Genomic DNA, 14,977 nt, shown 5'->3' with positions numbered 1-14,977 from the left:
AAATGCTGGCATTTCGTCAATTTTCATCCAACTTTTTTGAAGTTACCCTCAATCGATCATAAATTGGTGTAAGTTTTTTTTCACACAAGTGGCCATGCAATGTCCGGACCCATTCCGGAGTTATTTCGGATTGTACTGGGGTCAGGTAGGGTCCGAAATGGCTAAAAATTATTATTTCGTGTGTTATTGTGTTTGAACCATAACTAGGGATGTAGTACCGGTAGTACCGGTACCGAAAATACCGGTATTACCGACCAATTTTTGGTACCGGAATACCGGTACTGACTGAACCTTGGTACCGGTACTTTCGGTACCGCGAAATCTCTCCCAAAGTGCTGAAATCCGGTCATTAGTAGCCAATATACAATAGAAATATTAAATGAAAACATTTAAAACCAAGTACTCTGATAAACAAACATTTTATATATGCAACCTTTCTGCAAATCAAGAATATCATAGCAATGATTGATTTAACAAACGTTGAATTTTGGAATCGGATTTACTAGCTTAGAATAAAATTTGTTAGAATGGAGTTTCTTGTTATTTCTTCAATTTTTTTAATCATCAAGGAAAAATAGCTGAATCTTCTTCTGTCTTCAACTTGGAGCAATTTGATTTTTGTACATGTAAGGTTGTTCCTGTTTCATTTTGGACTGACCAAGATACTGCCTGTGAAACCCCACAGAAGCTGAACAATAGCTCCAAAATCAGTTTCATACATGATCTTGTTCCGACTTTTCAAACCCTCTAAGAAGAATACCCTCTTTGAATGAGTGTAATCAGTTTTGTACCTTTTTAAATTAAAAATTAAAAGGTACAAATCTGATTACACTCATTCGAAGTTTCATACAACTTATTTTTTTCTATCTTTTTTATTTATCTATATATTTTTTTTTGTTTAATTTATTCTGACGTCCCTGAAAACCGGATTTCACAAATGCCTGGTAAATTGTAGATTTTCTGTGCAAAATAGATTACTCTTCATTTTAGTAAAAAAAATCCCAGTACCGAAATACCGGTACTCACCAAAAGTGGTCGGTACTGCGACCCTTAACCATAACCATAGATTTTCAGTGGAATTTTTATTGCGAAGAATAAAACACAACTGCGATAATCAGATTTGAATAAGTTAACCCATCCGGATCACCGTGACAGGTTCCGCGGGGGCCTCATTGGGGACACTTTTGGTTTTCATCCAAAGCATGTCGTGCGACATATCAAACTTCATGATTTCGAATGACTGAGTCAGAAACGATACCCTGAAGTCTGTATCAACTAAAATGGCTACCCCGGAACATCTAGCATAAGTTCCACGGGGGTGACATCAGGGACATTTCTGGTTTGCAACTAAAACATGCCGTGCGACATATCAAACTTCATGATTTCATGAGAATGGGGCAGAAAAAAATGACTGAAGTATGTAGCAACTGACATGGCCGCTCCGGAACACCTGAAACAGGTTCCGCGGGGGCCTCTCAAACACAATAACACAAGAAATAATCTCTTTTAGTCATTTGGCAAAACAGACCCCTCCCCCACCCCCTGACCCCAGTACAATCCGGAATATCTTCGGAATGGTTCCGGATATTAAATGACCACTTGAGTGTATTCAACTTGCACCAATTTATGAGATTCTTACATAAGGATTCATTGATGCTTCCAGAAGATCTATTTGAAACACCTTAAAAAAAAATCTGGGATTTTTATAGGATTGATTGATTGATTTGTCATTTTTATAGAGACTTTCAGCCCTTGGCTGGTTCGTCTCTGATTTCTATAGGAGTTTCTTAGAAGATTCGCTCTAAAGCTCCTTTAAAGATTCCACTAAAATTTCAATCAGGGATTTCTCCGGAAACTCGTTAAGAAATCTTTCCAGAAGTTTGTTCAGTATTACCTGCATTGGTCCTTCACATATTCATTCAGGAGGATTCAGCAATGCCTCCAGAAGTTTCATCATGGATTTTTTTTTTTTCAGAAGATCTGTCTGCTGTTCTAACAGGAGTTTCTTCAGATATTCTTTCAGGAGGATTCGGAGATGCCTTCAGGTTATCCACCAGTGATTCATTTCATAGCATAGCATTCCCATAGCAGGTCCATCACTTTCATGTCTAGGAAGTGTCCAGGAGTTCCTTCAGGAATTCTTTCTGAAGTTTCTTCAGTTATTCCTACAGAGTTCCTTGAAAAGTTAGTCCAGGAGTTTCTTCAGGTATTCCTATAGAATTCCAATCGGGGATTTCTCCTATCTTTCCATCGAGGATCTTTCTAGTAGTTCCTTCAAGGATATCTCTTCAATAAAATCTACATAAAATCTTTCTGGGATGCCTCCTGGATTTTTTTTCAAGGAATTCTGGTGTTCTGCAATAATTCTTTCCAGAATTCCTTCTGGGATTACCCTATTACCCAATTTCTGCAGTCCTACATGATTTTTTTTTTCAGAAATTTCTCTCTTGAAGTTCCTTCCTGTATGCCTCCCGGAATTTCTTCCCCCTAGTAATATTTTTTAGTCGAGTAGGTTCCAAGAATTTATAAACTGCATTATAAAACTAAAAAAAATCATCTGGGTTTCACGGCGATTCCCAAAACCTCTAGAAAGCATATGAGAAATCAAAATGCTTCTTAGGCGAGGATCCCTTTCAGATTTTTTTTGTGTATTTTAACTAATGCTAATTCTATAGACAGCGTATCAGGTGTGGCATCAGGCTGCATCAAGACGGAGCGCGGAAGGTTGGGAATCTGAGAATCATAACTCTCAGACACGTGAGTACAAGTATGTGTGTGCTTGGTATGAATGAATGCGTATTTACAAGCGTGCAAACTATGTTGGTAGGAAGTGTCGGTCACATAATGCTAGGTATGTACAGGTATGTAGGGATACACAGAAGAATTTAATTTATATGGATGTATTTGTTTTTCCAGCAAAAAGTTTTCATGTTGCGTGTAGGTAATTGACAGTTTTGATCGAATTGTTACATAAAGAACTCAGACAAGTAACAGGCGGTAACAAGATCGCACTCCAGGATTTGTCGCGAGATCGAGTGATTTTTAAATTTGAAAGCAAGGAAGACCATCATTCACTTTGCTCGACGTCATTCGACAAAATGTTGACAGGTTTGGAGATCTGAGTTTAGAAGAATGGGAAGAGTTAGCAGGGGACAGAGAAAAGGTCAAAAACAAAATCAATGAAGTTTACGAATTAGCGGAATCCTCGGATTCAGATGAATAAACCATAGGGAGGTTGAGAATAAATGTGCGTGTGAATGAGCTGTGTTCTACTTTATTTAGTGAAATATTGAAAACCTTAAATAGTAGAGTTTTATGTATTTCCTTGCTGTGCATGCATCACTCCTGTATGCTATTATATTTTTATTTTGTACAATAACATACTCTCTTTCAGGAATATCAAGGTAAGCTCATTTAACAGATTTGTAAACTGCCTATGAAATACCAACTGCGCTCTAAACTGTCGTGTAGAGCTCCTCGTAACAATCCCACCCTACTAACACAAATTCCCTTTCCTTAGCGTTTACGGAGATAGTTTGGGTGCCCTGTATCGTCCGAAGTGAACGTTAAACTAACATTCCTACCCTTTCCTAGCGATTGTAAGGACGTGGCCAGGTATACAATGTGATGCTTGTTTTGACCAATTATAACACGTAGAAAAATGCGTTAATCCCAAACGTTATTTTAGCGACAATACGTGTTACTTTTCAAAACCTATAGAGCTGAGCATTGTATAGCCACCCACGATGTGTACAATCGCCTATGCTATGCTATGCTATGCTATGCTTTAACTAATGCTAATTCTATACTTAACCTTCCAGAAATTTCTTCGAGGATTCTTCCTGGAATTTCTTCGGGATGCGCCAGGTAGATTTCCAGAGATTCTTTCAGGAGTTCTTTTGGGGATACATAAGTTCCTTCAGGGATAAATCCATAAGTTCCTTCGAGGATTCCTGCAGTATTGTAGTTTTGTCAGGTATGCTACAGAAACTCCTTCAGGAATCTCTCCAGGTATTCCATCAGGGATCTCCCCATTAGTTCCAGGAAGATTCAGGGATGCCTCTAGGTGTTTCATCAGGGACTCATTCAGAAGTTCCCTTAGCTTTTCCAACAGGAATTCCCTCAGGTATTCCTTCAGAAGTTCCTTAAGAGATTATTTCAGGAGGACTCAGAGATGCCGTCAGTAATTCCTCCAGGAGCTCCTTCATAAATTTCCAAAGGAGTGTGAAGAATTAGTAATACTATAAAATTCAAAAATTATAAAAAAACAAAATCGGTGATCTTTCGGAGATTAGTCTAGAAGCTCCTCTAGAGAATTCTCCGGATGTTTCTTCAGGAATTTTTGCAGGATCAGGGATTAGTCCAGGAGTTTCTTCAGAGATTCCCATTGAAAATCCTTCGGGATGTCCGCTTCGAACTCTTTCGGTAATGCCTCTGGGAATTCCTTCAGGGATTTCTTCTGGAATTCCTTCAGGATACCTCCTGGATATCCTTCGGAGACTCCTACAATTTCTTTCAGGGATTCCTCCTGGAACGTTTCGGGAATCATATATATAAAAGCCCAGCGTTGTCTGTCTGTCTGTCCGTAACGCTTTGAAATGTTTCGTTGAAATGTTGTATCAAACCATAGTTGTATCAAATTTTTAAAAGGTACGAGAACATTCTGGATGTTTTTTGACTTTCTAGGGATAATAAGAAGAACCTTCTGGAACGTTCTGGAACATCAACATTCTAAAAATTCTAAGAACGTTCTGGAATGCTCTAAAATATGGAACTTCTTAAATTTCCGAGAATGCCCTTGAAGTTTGTGGACGCTTCAGAAAGAAGAAGAAGAAGAACCTTCTGCAGCATTATGGAACACCTTTTTTTGGCGTAACGTACCAAGTGGGACAAACCCTGCTTCTCAGCTTAGTGTCTATGAGCTCAGTTATTAACTGAGAACTTCGGCTTCTAATAACCACTTCTAAGTTGTTAAACGTTTTAGAAAAGAACCTTCTAGAATGTTCTAGAGTATGAAACTTTATTATATTGGGAAAAAGAACGAGCAAGGAACCAAAAAAAACCTTCTAGAATGTTCTGGAACATAAAAATCCATAAAATTTCCAGAAACCTCCTGAAAGATACTAAACGTTATAAAAGTGAAACAATCATCTGAGATATTCTGGATATCACACTTCCTCAAATATCGAAAACTTTCTGTGCGTTACTGAACGTTTCAATCAGAGAAAGGAGAAGAACCTTCTGGAATGTTCTGTACACTTTTCATTCTTAATTTCAAGAACTTTCTGGAAGTTAATGAAAGTTCAAGAAAGAAGTAAAGGGCCTTCTAAAATGTTCTCGAACACCAAAATTCATTTAATTTCAAGACCTTTCTAGAGATTACTGAATGTTTCAGAAAGAAGAATAATAATCTACGAAAATGTTCTAGATAATCAAAATTCTTAGAACTTTCGAGAAGTTATTGGACAAAAACAAGACAAAGACTTTCTTCAAACTTTTTCAAATTTACGAAAAGTGTCTGAGAGTTTGTGAACGTTCCAGAACGAATGAGAAATACCCTTTAAGAAGGTTCTGGAACAACCAAATTCATTAAATGTTTGAGAAATTTCTGGAAGCTACTGAGCATTCCAAATGAAAATAGAAAAATCTCTAGAATATTCTGGAACATTATACTTTCCAGATGTTACTGAATATTTCAGAAAGAATTAGAAAACTAACCTTCTGGAATTTTTTGGAATAATTTTTTAATGCCGATTATGTTCGGGGAGTTTGTCAACGTTCAAGAAAAAAATGTTAAATGGACCTTCTGAAAAGTTCTGGAAAATCAGAATTCATTAAATTTTGAGAACTTTCTGGAGATTACTAAACGTTCAAGAGAGAAGCATTCTGGAGAGAGATTCTGCAATGTTCTCGAAAACAGTTTCATTGAAGAAGTGTAACTGGAATTTTAAAAACATTTTTTTCTAGCTAACGTGGCTAGCCACGTCGGGTCAGCTAGTTTTATAATAGATTGATATAGATGTGAAATTCCTCCAGAAATTCTGTTAGAAATCGCTCCCGGTATTCCTTCAGAAATTCTGACAGGAAGTTGCAAGCACATCTCCAGGAGAATTCAGGGATTCCGCAAAAGTTTCTTCAGGAACTAGTCCAGGAGTTCCTTCTATGGTTCCTCCTTCCTTTAGGGATTCTTCCGGGAGTTCTTCCAGGAATCGCTCCTGGATTTCTTTCGGAGATTTTTTTTTTAAGAATTCTTCAGGGATTCCTCCTGGATATTCTTTGGGGAGTCCTCCTGGAATTCCTTCATGGGATTTCTCCTGGAATTCCATCAAAGGTTTTTCCTGGAAGTCCTTTGGTGATTCTTCCTGGGGTTCCTGTAGAGATTCATTCCAGAATTCCTTTGGGATATCTCCTGGATATCCATCGGAGACTTCTGAGTTTCTGAAGGAATGTCTGGAATAAGTCCCACTGACAGAAACATCCTGCACGTTCCTTCAGGGATTTCTAGGAAATCGCATAAGGATGCACGCAGTACATCGTATAAAGAACTATATACGGCGGAGGGACAATTTTCATCGCATGGGATGTATTTTTTTTTACTTTTTTGGACTATGAATCTGGCAAAGTCGTATAAACAAACAAATGAACTTTTATAAACTATGGTCTATGAATATCGTAGTTAACGATATGTTGATGTTTCAGTGCGATGATCTTAACTAATTCGATTCGACCAAGTGTGCGAGCGAATTTGCAAAGTGTCAAATGAATTCGTAAAGTTGCTTACTACGATGATTACACGACTTCGCTTGGTACTTTACATTACATACATCCGCATTAGTGTACGAATGAAATCACATAATCAAGGATGGAAGAAAATCACTTCTAACGATGAATGATACACCATACGAACAATCAAAGATAGCCGTTGCTCTTGCGGTAGCATGATGCGACACCCTCGCGCTGTGCTCGTATCACAGAGCAATCAAACATCTGATGCACGCTTTATCGCGGGATCCATCGTTATCGGATCATGTTACAAGTCGCGATAAATTTTATTCATTACGATTATGGCCACTTTTGCACCCGGACCAAAATTCATGATCTGGAATATTACATTCATATGCAGATCGTGAAGCTTCAGCAATAAGAATGCACAAAAAGTGATCGAAAATCGAAGTTTATCATTTCGACTTCATGATAACGATCGCATCGCGGCCGCACATGCCGAGCGATTCATTATTCGCGGAGCATGGGTTGTTATGAATACTTGACGACAAAATTCTATCGTTGTTGCTATGATCGCGCGATGCCTTCCAACCGCGACACATTTGGGATCCTATCATGATCACTAGATTTCCATCCTTGCACATAATTGTAATTTTTTTTTTTTTATCTGTATTAACGAGATTTTTAGCCCTAGGCTAGTTCATCTCGGGACCCACGCTTTACTTCCCTTCCGGAGGAAGAACTCACATTTTGTGAGTTTGTCGGGAGTGGGATTCGATCCCAGGTCCTCGGCGTGATAGCCAAGTGTTCTAACCATCACACCAGGTCCGCTCCACATAATTGTAAAAATAAACTCATTGAAGTGTGCATACAAACCCGCATAAGCTAGAATAGTTTACGTTGGCATAATGTGATTTGATATATGTGATAACAATGAATGACTACGGATGTAGTGCCAAAAAACTACAAGAAATTGAACAATCATCACTTACAAACTCATTATTTTTGTTCTGTGGCCTAGCCAGAAAGGATAGTGGAAACAGAGCGGGAAATCCCGCTTTGCCGTTTTAAATGTCAGATATTGTGCCGAACTCCCGGCGAAGGTAAACCAAGTGCATTTCAATAAACACTGAGGTGAGTTAGAATGTCGTGATAATTAATCAGGTTGTTTCACAAGTAGTGTTAAGTTTTGAGTGGGATTCGATAATCCAAAGGTCATTTGTTCAATACTGAGGTGACAAACATTGTTTTTTTTTCGAATATTATTAAATCGATCAAGATGCTATATAACGTCACAATAGTGCATATCGTACATCGCATAACATATTGCTTCAAGTCATATGGCGTTATTATTTTTCTGCCAATGCACGTATTTCGCCTACACTTTTGCACGCATAAGGCACTTTCGCTCCATCTTATGCGATGTTACATTACCGCATAAAAGTACGTATAACACGGTCATAACCCTAATTATACGTGCAAATTGGTTATCTGGATAGTATCCATTTGGCTTGGTTAGCCTAAGTAAAAATCCTAAGTAAAATCAAGAAAGTAAATCAAGAAACATATGGAAATTCATAAAAAATACTTTATTTCCCTTACGAAGGAAAAAAAAACACCTTTCATGGTTCTGTTTAAGGTGGGATTCGATTCGAAACGCATATGCATCGCACCAGATCCACTCTATATCGCTTTTAATGATATGAGCGATTAATCAATGGATTTGACTGTATGATGTTCATTATTGAAAGTACATATTTTACCATGCCAATAATGCTCATTGCATGCTTAAAGCTGTCGTTTGCGTCAAATATTTACAAACCATGTTCAAAATGAGATGTGATTTCAAAAGATCCTTTCAACCCAGAGGACACAAGGATCAATAATCGACTGTTGATAAATATTTGTTCACTGTGAATGAAACACCACCGTAACACCGTTTAAATTTACTGCCTCGCACATTTATTAGCTAGCTGGTCCATTCATTTGGCCTATGTTTTACATTCCACGCGAAACCGCAAACATTCCAACCAACATACCAATGGCGTATATTTCCCATACAAAAGAATGAAAATGTGCCGAACCAAACGACCCTGTGCCAGACGACGATCATATTCGCGCGGGTGTCCTTCACCTACCCCACCGCAATCCCTTCGGTTCAAAACTAGCCAAACCACAAAATTGAACAGCATTCGCATGCAAACGCTTTCGCCCAATGGGTAATAAATTTCACCTCGAACTATTGAAACAAAGAAATATGGGAAAATAGAGACAGATAGATAGATATAGGAGATGCAAGAGGTATACAGAGAGAGCATGCGTTTCTGGCGACAAGTATTCAATTAATTAGCGATGTCATTTGCCCTCCTCATTCGACCCTAGTTCCCACCTAGCTTGGAGAACCAGGGAACCAATATCCCAAAATCGAATATTTTTAATTATTTTTTGTCATCTTTGTTGCAGCTGCGTCCATGTATCATGGTGGGTGGATGAGAAACATGCAACTGCAGTTTCAATTCACAACCCGAATTTAGGAGTGTCCTTTTTCGATTACAAGCTAGCGAGGAAATTGCCTTCCGAAACATGTGAATATAAGGTAGGTTACCAACCAATTATGGTCATAGTATTTATATGGCACAAATTTCCCAAATTGAGCAGAACATGCCTCTGGAACCGACCTACTCATACCTGATGGTCTTAGAGTCCCTTTGTTCTTGAAAGTGTAACCTTTTTTGCGTTTTTAAATGTCGAAGACTGTTAATCCACATAATAATTCAAAATCTATCTTTTTTTTAAATATTTGGAGAACTCAGTCATAACCAAAAATGGATCTCTATGTGGCATTTTTGTAGCCAATTTTTTGTACGTATTTCTGCGCAATTAACATTATCTGGTATCTACAAAAAACGTAACCAACATGTCCATATTCAGTTCAGCTACCTCACATGATACCGGGTTGTGCTGCAGGTGTTTGAAAAACATTTGTCTCGGTCGCAATAAATCACAAAGAAGGGCAAATGACGATCACTTGGCTCGCGGATGATGTTACGTACGATTGGTTGTTAGCGGCAGCAGCAGCAGTCAGTGTGAGACCACTACAAACTGTCCGTCCAACCTCTAACATCATCCGTTTGCATCAGCTCTGTTTTTTTTTCGTTCCTGCCGGTGAGCTCCCGGTTTGTTTTGTTATGCTATACATGTATAGGGTTCAATAGAATAACAATGGAAAAACTTGCCTTTATTAAAAACGATATCGTTATGAATATTGAAAATATAAACATTCCACCTAATCCGTATAAATGCAGTGTCCGTCGACCGGTTCTATCCATTAGTGGTATTGATACGAGTGTCATCACAACCTGTACGAGTCAAACGAGGAAGAAAAAAGAGAGAGAAAAAATCAGTCGATAAATGTTGCTTTTAAATTTAAATGTGAGTTTGAACAGTTTTTGAGGTTACGTGCACTTGCGGTTGTCAGTTGTACCTTAACCTTTTTTTGCTTGAATTCTTCCAAGCGTTATTATATAAGCTTCTTAAGCTATTGCTATAGTTTTGAAAATGGAAAAAGATACTGGAAGATATTTTACTCGGATGTGCTAGGTCATCGAAACTGTCCTTGAGTTTCCATTATGAAGTCTACGGGTATTATAGTAGCATTTAAAATTATACAAAGCTGTACCTCTAGCAATCTTATACCTGCTTCTACAACTAAACGCAACACGATAAAATTGAATTTGATAACATTATATTTTGAAAGCATTATTTGACTTTTCAGCACACACGCTGTTATATTTTTGTAAAATTCGATGAAAAAATCCACTAGCTTGGGTTATGTTATCCAATCAAACTTGGAATGGGACAAATTTGTGTTGCAACAATGTGGGAAAATTTATGGAAAACTTCGTTCGTTACAGCTTACTGCTTCTCTGTTGCCTACGAACACTAAGATTAAGTTGTTCAAAACTCTTGTTTTACCGTATTTTATCGCGTGTGATTTTTTGTTAATGCAGGTCTCAGCAGATACTTTAAATCGCGTGAGAGTTTCTTTAAACGCTTGTGTTAGATATGTTTTTAAACTTTCACGTTTTAGTCATGTTTCACATCTTCAACCACGACTGTTAGATTGTTCATTCGAGAACTTTTGTAAACTGCGTTGCTGTCAACTAGTTTTTAAACTTGCTAGCACAAAGAAGCCTGAATATTTATATACAAAATTAAATTGTTTACGTAGCGGCAGCGCAAGGTCGAAAAAATCGCGATACCAAGACATCATACCACTAAGTTCGGCAATAGCTTTTTCGTAAAGGGTGTTTCAACTTGGAATTCTTTGCCTAATGATTTGACGCTAATTAATACGGGGGCAGTTTTTAGAAAGAAATGTATAGAGCACTTGGGTTAAAATAGTAATTTAAAATGAAGTTCACTGTTTAAAATAAGACAATAATGGGCGGCACTTCTTCTATCGATGAATTCATTGTAACATTTAAAAAGACAATATGTCTTAAGTTGCTTATTAATGAATGATATAAATAAATAAATAAATAAATAAAAGCTCGCCTGTTCTACACAAATCAGCGTCATAATGATTTCCTGGTGGAATTCCTGATGAAACACTAGGATAAATCCTCAAACAATTGCTAGAGCCAACTCTCAAAGTATTCCCGAGGATATTTCTGAAGAATCCCTTTGACAAATTCTTGGAAAAATCCTTGAAGGACATTTTTAAAATACCCTCAAAACATACTTGTAAAAACTCATAGAGGAATATCTGGAATACTTCCTCAAGACATCCATGGATAACTTCTTGAAGGATTTCTGATATTCCTTTGAAAGATCTGCAAGAGGTATTCTTGAAAAAGTTCATGTAAAAGATCTCTTGGACAAAATTGGGAAAATATTTCTGGATGCCATCTTGGGGAACTTTTTGCCTCATGGACATCCCTTCTAAATAATCTTAGAGAATCTCAATAAAATTCACTGGAGAGTAACTCTCGCTGAGATCGGCCCACTATTTACATCTTGTCTTTAAAAATGCTTAAGGTGGCGATTTCCTTAAAGCCCTCGCCAAAAAGTAAGGAAAATGCATTTGGTTACACAAATTTATGGACCCCCCGTTAGTTAGAGCCACAGCAATTTTTACAGACCCCTCGATTTTTGTCAAATGGTGGCTCATTTAAACTTTTTTAACTCGAAACTTTCTTCAAAAACCACCTCAAAATGAAATGATGTTGAAAAGAGAAAAGATAGAGCTAATGTTTACAATTACAAAAAGCTGGGTCGGCTCTGGTGTACTGTACTGGTGTAGTACTGGTAGTACACAGGGTCAAATGTTTGACAAGGAAAGAACTCAAGGAACAACATCAATTTGAAGCGGAAAACGCAATGGGGCCGGCAACGGAATGAGGAAGCACTGCGGTATGTACTAAAAAATCCGCAAGTATGCCGCTGCGATAAAACACAATGAGCGCGGATTTCCTGCGGTTAATTTGTTTCCTGGAAGAAAGGAATTATGTGAGAATCTGCAGCATTGTTCTTGCTCTGTCTTGCTCTATCGAAAGAAATCTGAGGTTTCCTAGTTCTCGGAATCCTCGGAGGAATTTCTGGAAGAATCCTCGGAGAAATTCCTGGAGGAATCATCGGAAGAATTCCTGGAGGAATTCTTGGAGAAATCTCCGGAGGAATTTCTGGAGAAATTCTGGGAGGAATTTCTAGAGTAATCGCCGAAGAAACCTCCCGAGGAATTCCTGGAAGAATCTCCGGAGGATTTTTTGGAGCAATTCCTAGAGGAATCTCCGGAAGGTTTTCCCCGAGGAATTTCCGAAAAAAATACTGCAGAAATCTCCGGAGGAATTTTTGGAGGAACTATTAGAGAAAACTCAGGAGGAATTTCTGGAGAAATCTCCAGTGGAATAGAAATCTCCGGAGGAATTCCTGAATGGATACCTGGAGGAATTATTGGAGAAATCTCCCTGATACCACTCCTGATGTAATCTTAAAAGAAAATCCTGGAGAATTACCTGAAGAAACTATAAAAGGAACCCAAAAATTTACTCCTGGAGAAGATCTAGAAGAATTCGCTCGGAAATGCCTGAAGGAAGTCCTGAAAGTATTCTTGGAGGTATGCCAGGAGGAGTTCCTAGTGATATGTCTTAAGGAGTGCCTGGATAAATTCCTGGAGGAATCCCTGGATGAGCTCGTGGAAAAATCCCTTGAGGAATTTTGGGAGAAATCTCTAGAAAAAAATCTGCAGAAATCCCACGAGGAATTCCTAGAAAAAAAAATATAGGAGGAATGCATGGAGGAATTTCAAGAGAAATTCTAGGATGCGTTCCCAGAGAACTCCCTGGAGAACTTTCTGAAGGAATTACTGTAGGAATACTGTGGAAATCTCTAAACAATTCCTGAGCGAGTTTGGGAGGAGTTCCTGAAAGAATTCCAGGAGGAATTCATGAAGGAATCCCACGAATCCTTGGGTCAATCCCTACTGGCAGCATAAACTGTCATTTAGTTTTCAGATTTGTGCTTTTGGAAATTCGGGGTATGGCTTTGTCATATCTTAACCTTACCGTACGTTGATAATCACGGAGAGTTCTTTCATATTCTGATTTATCGACCGTATTCTAATCATTTTATGGCTATACCGGTCTTTTTCGATTGTACGACATTTCCCCGAAAACCAGTACCCCGAATGAAGTTTCCCCGAAAGTTATTTCCCCGAAAAACGATTCCCCGAACGAACCGTTTCCCCGAATGGACCGTTTCCCCGAATGTACCGTTTCCCAGAAATATTTATAATACTATTTTTAGTACTGGTTTCTAATCATTTTCTTGATTAATTCCATTGTCTGAACTAGTCATTGAAACGAAGTAGCGGAAAGTTAGCCTGAGTACAAAGTGTGCTGATGTGTAGTCTTTAGAAAGATATCAAGATCATGGAAACTTTCACATCTCATTGATATTGTGTATTCCCTCTTACCATGAATTCTTCGAGATATAATGTTCTTCATGATGCTTCAATGAGGTTTGCTTTTTTTAAAATATGGGTCGTTCTTTTCTGTTGTACTGATTGAAAATGGCATGGCACTCAATTAAGAACACGCTCATCATAATTTTCCCTTCTTTCATTCATAGGCTGTTCTTTCTATTTATTTTTAATTTTTTAATCGATGAAAACGCCCTTTAACCCTTCCGTTACCAACCCCCCCTAACGAGAGTGCGAAAAAACACTCTTTTCGTTATAACTTTTTTGTTTTTCAATATTTTTCGACCAAATTTTGACACAATAAGCGGATATCCTTCTAATTCAAGGATTTGCTAGGGATTGTTGGAATGGCCACCTGGTTCCATAGTTATTCCGGAATCAAAATGGGTCATTCGATTTGGCCATTTTAGAAAAAGTAAATTTTCGATATGAGAGCCGTTCAGTTTTCAGACCTAAGTGCACTAGAATGATAGAAAAATTTGACTAGAAGTCCATCCCGGGCACTACGTGCCATGGAACCCGTTTTACGGATGTTCCGGGGAACCGGTTCCGGGGTCAATTTTTGAATACGATTCAATACCATCATGCGACACCTCAAACTTCGTGGTTTTTCAAGATGCATCATTCTATGCTGTTTTGGCGTTGTCTGAAATACCGTTGGCCATTTTGGAACCGGTATTCGGATTTCCCGGAAATTGGTTCCGGTGGTTCCGGGGTCCAATTTTCGAAAATAAACAAACACCATCATGTGACATATCAAACTTCATGATTTTGAAAATTATGGCATTTTATCATAATGATTGGCCACTTAGGATACATTTGGCCATTATGGAAGCGGTATACAGATTTTCCGGAATCCAGTTCCGGGGCCAAGTTTTGAAAATGGTTCAATACCGTCATGCGGCATCTCAAACATCGTGATTCTCAAAATACATCATTCTGGGCTAATATTGCGTTATCTGAACCACTGTTGGCCATTTCAGAACCGAGAGACGAACCAGCCAAGGGCTGAAAGTCTCTCTAATAAAGACAAATCAATCAATCATTTTAGAACCGGTATTCGGATTTCTCGGGAATCTGTTCCGGTGGTTCCGGGGTCAATTTTTCGAAGATGAACAAACGCAATCATGCGACCACGACCGGAACCATTGATTGCTATCCGTATATTTATGCTTTTAACCAGAAACTGCCACTGTTGGGTATTCATTCTGTGAATGCATCCAGGAATGCCTTCCGGAGATTCCTCATGGAATTCCGCAACCTCTCCAAAGA

The 14,977-nt window shown here is 38.3% G+C and overlaps 1 protein-coding gene across 22 annotated transcripts in view; it reads right to left on the bottom strand.

Annotated features, from left to right (window-relative positions):
* Nucleotides 1-14,977, bottom strand: part of LOC109428702 (glucose transporter type 1) — a 916,963-nt gene that overhangs the window by 211,980 nt on the left and 690,006 nt on the right. For all 22 annotated transcript variants that reach the window (XR_009997807.1, XR_009997808.1, XM_062852201.1 and 19 more), the window contains one exon: nt 9,960-10,082. Coding sequence is in view for 20 of the 22 variants with exons in the window: in XM_062852201.1 (XP_062708185.1) it covers nt 9,960-10,082 (123 nt within the window). In the remaining 2 variants the exon portion in view is untranslated. The remainder of the gene's footprint in view (nt 1-9,959; nt 10,083-14,977) is intronic.

Source organism: Aedes albopictus, chromosome 2 (genome assembly GCF_035046485.1).
Source record: "Aedes albopictus strain Foshan chromosome 2, AalbF5, whole genome shotgun sequence".
In the NCBI taxonomy this organism is placed as follows: Eukaryota; Metazoa; Arthropoda; class Insecta; order Diptera; family Culicidae; genus Aedes; species Aedes albopictus.
This window is presented reverse-complemented; position numbering and strand designations above follow the sequence as displayed.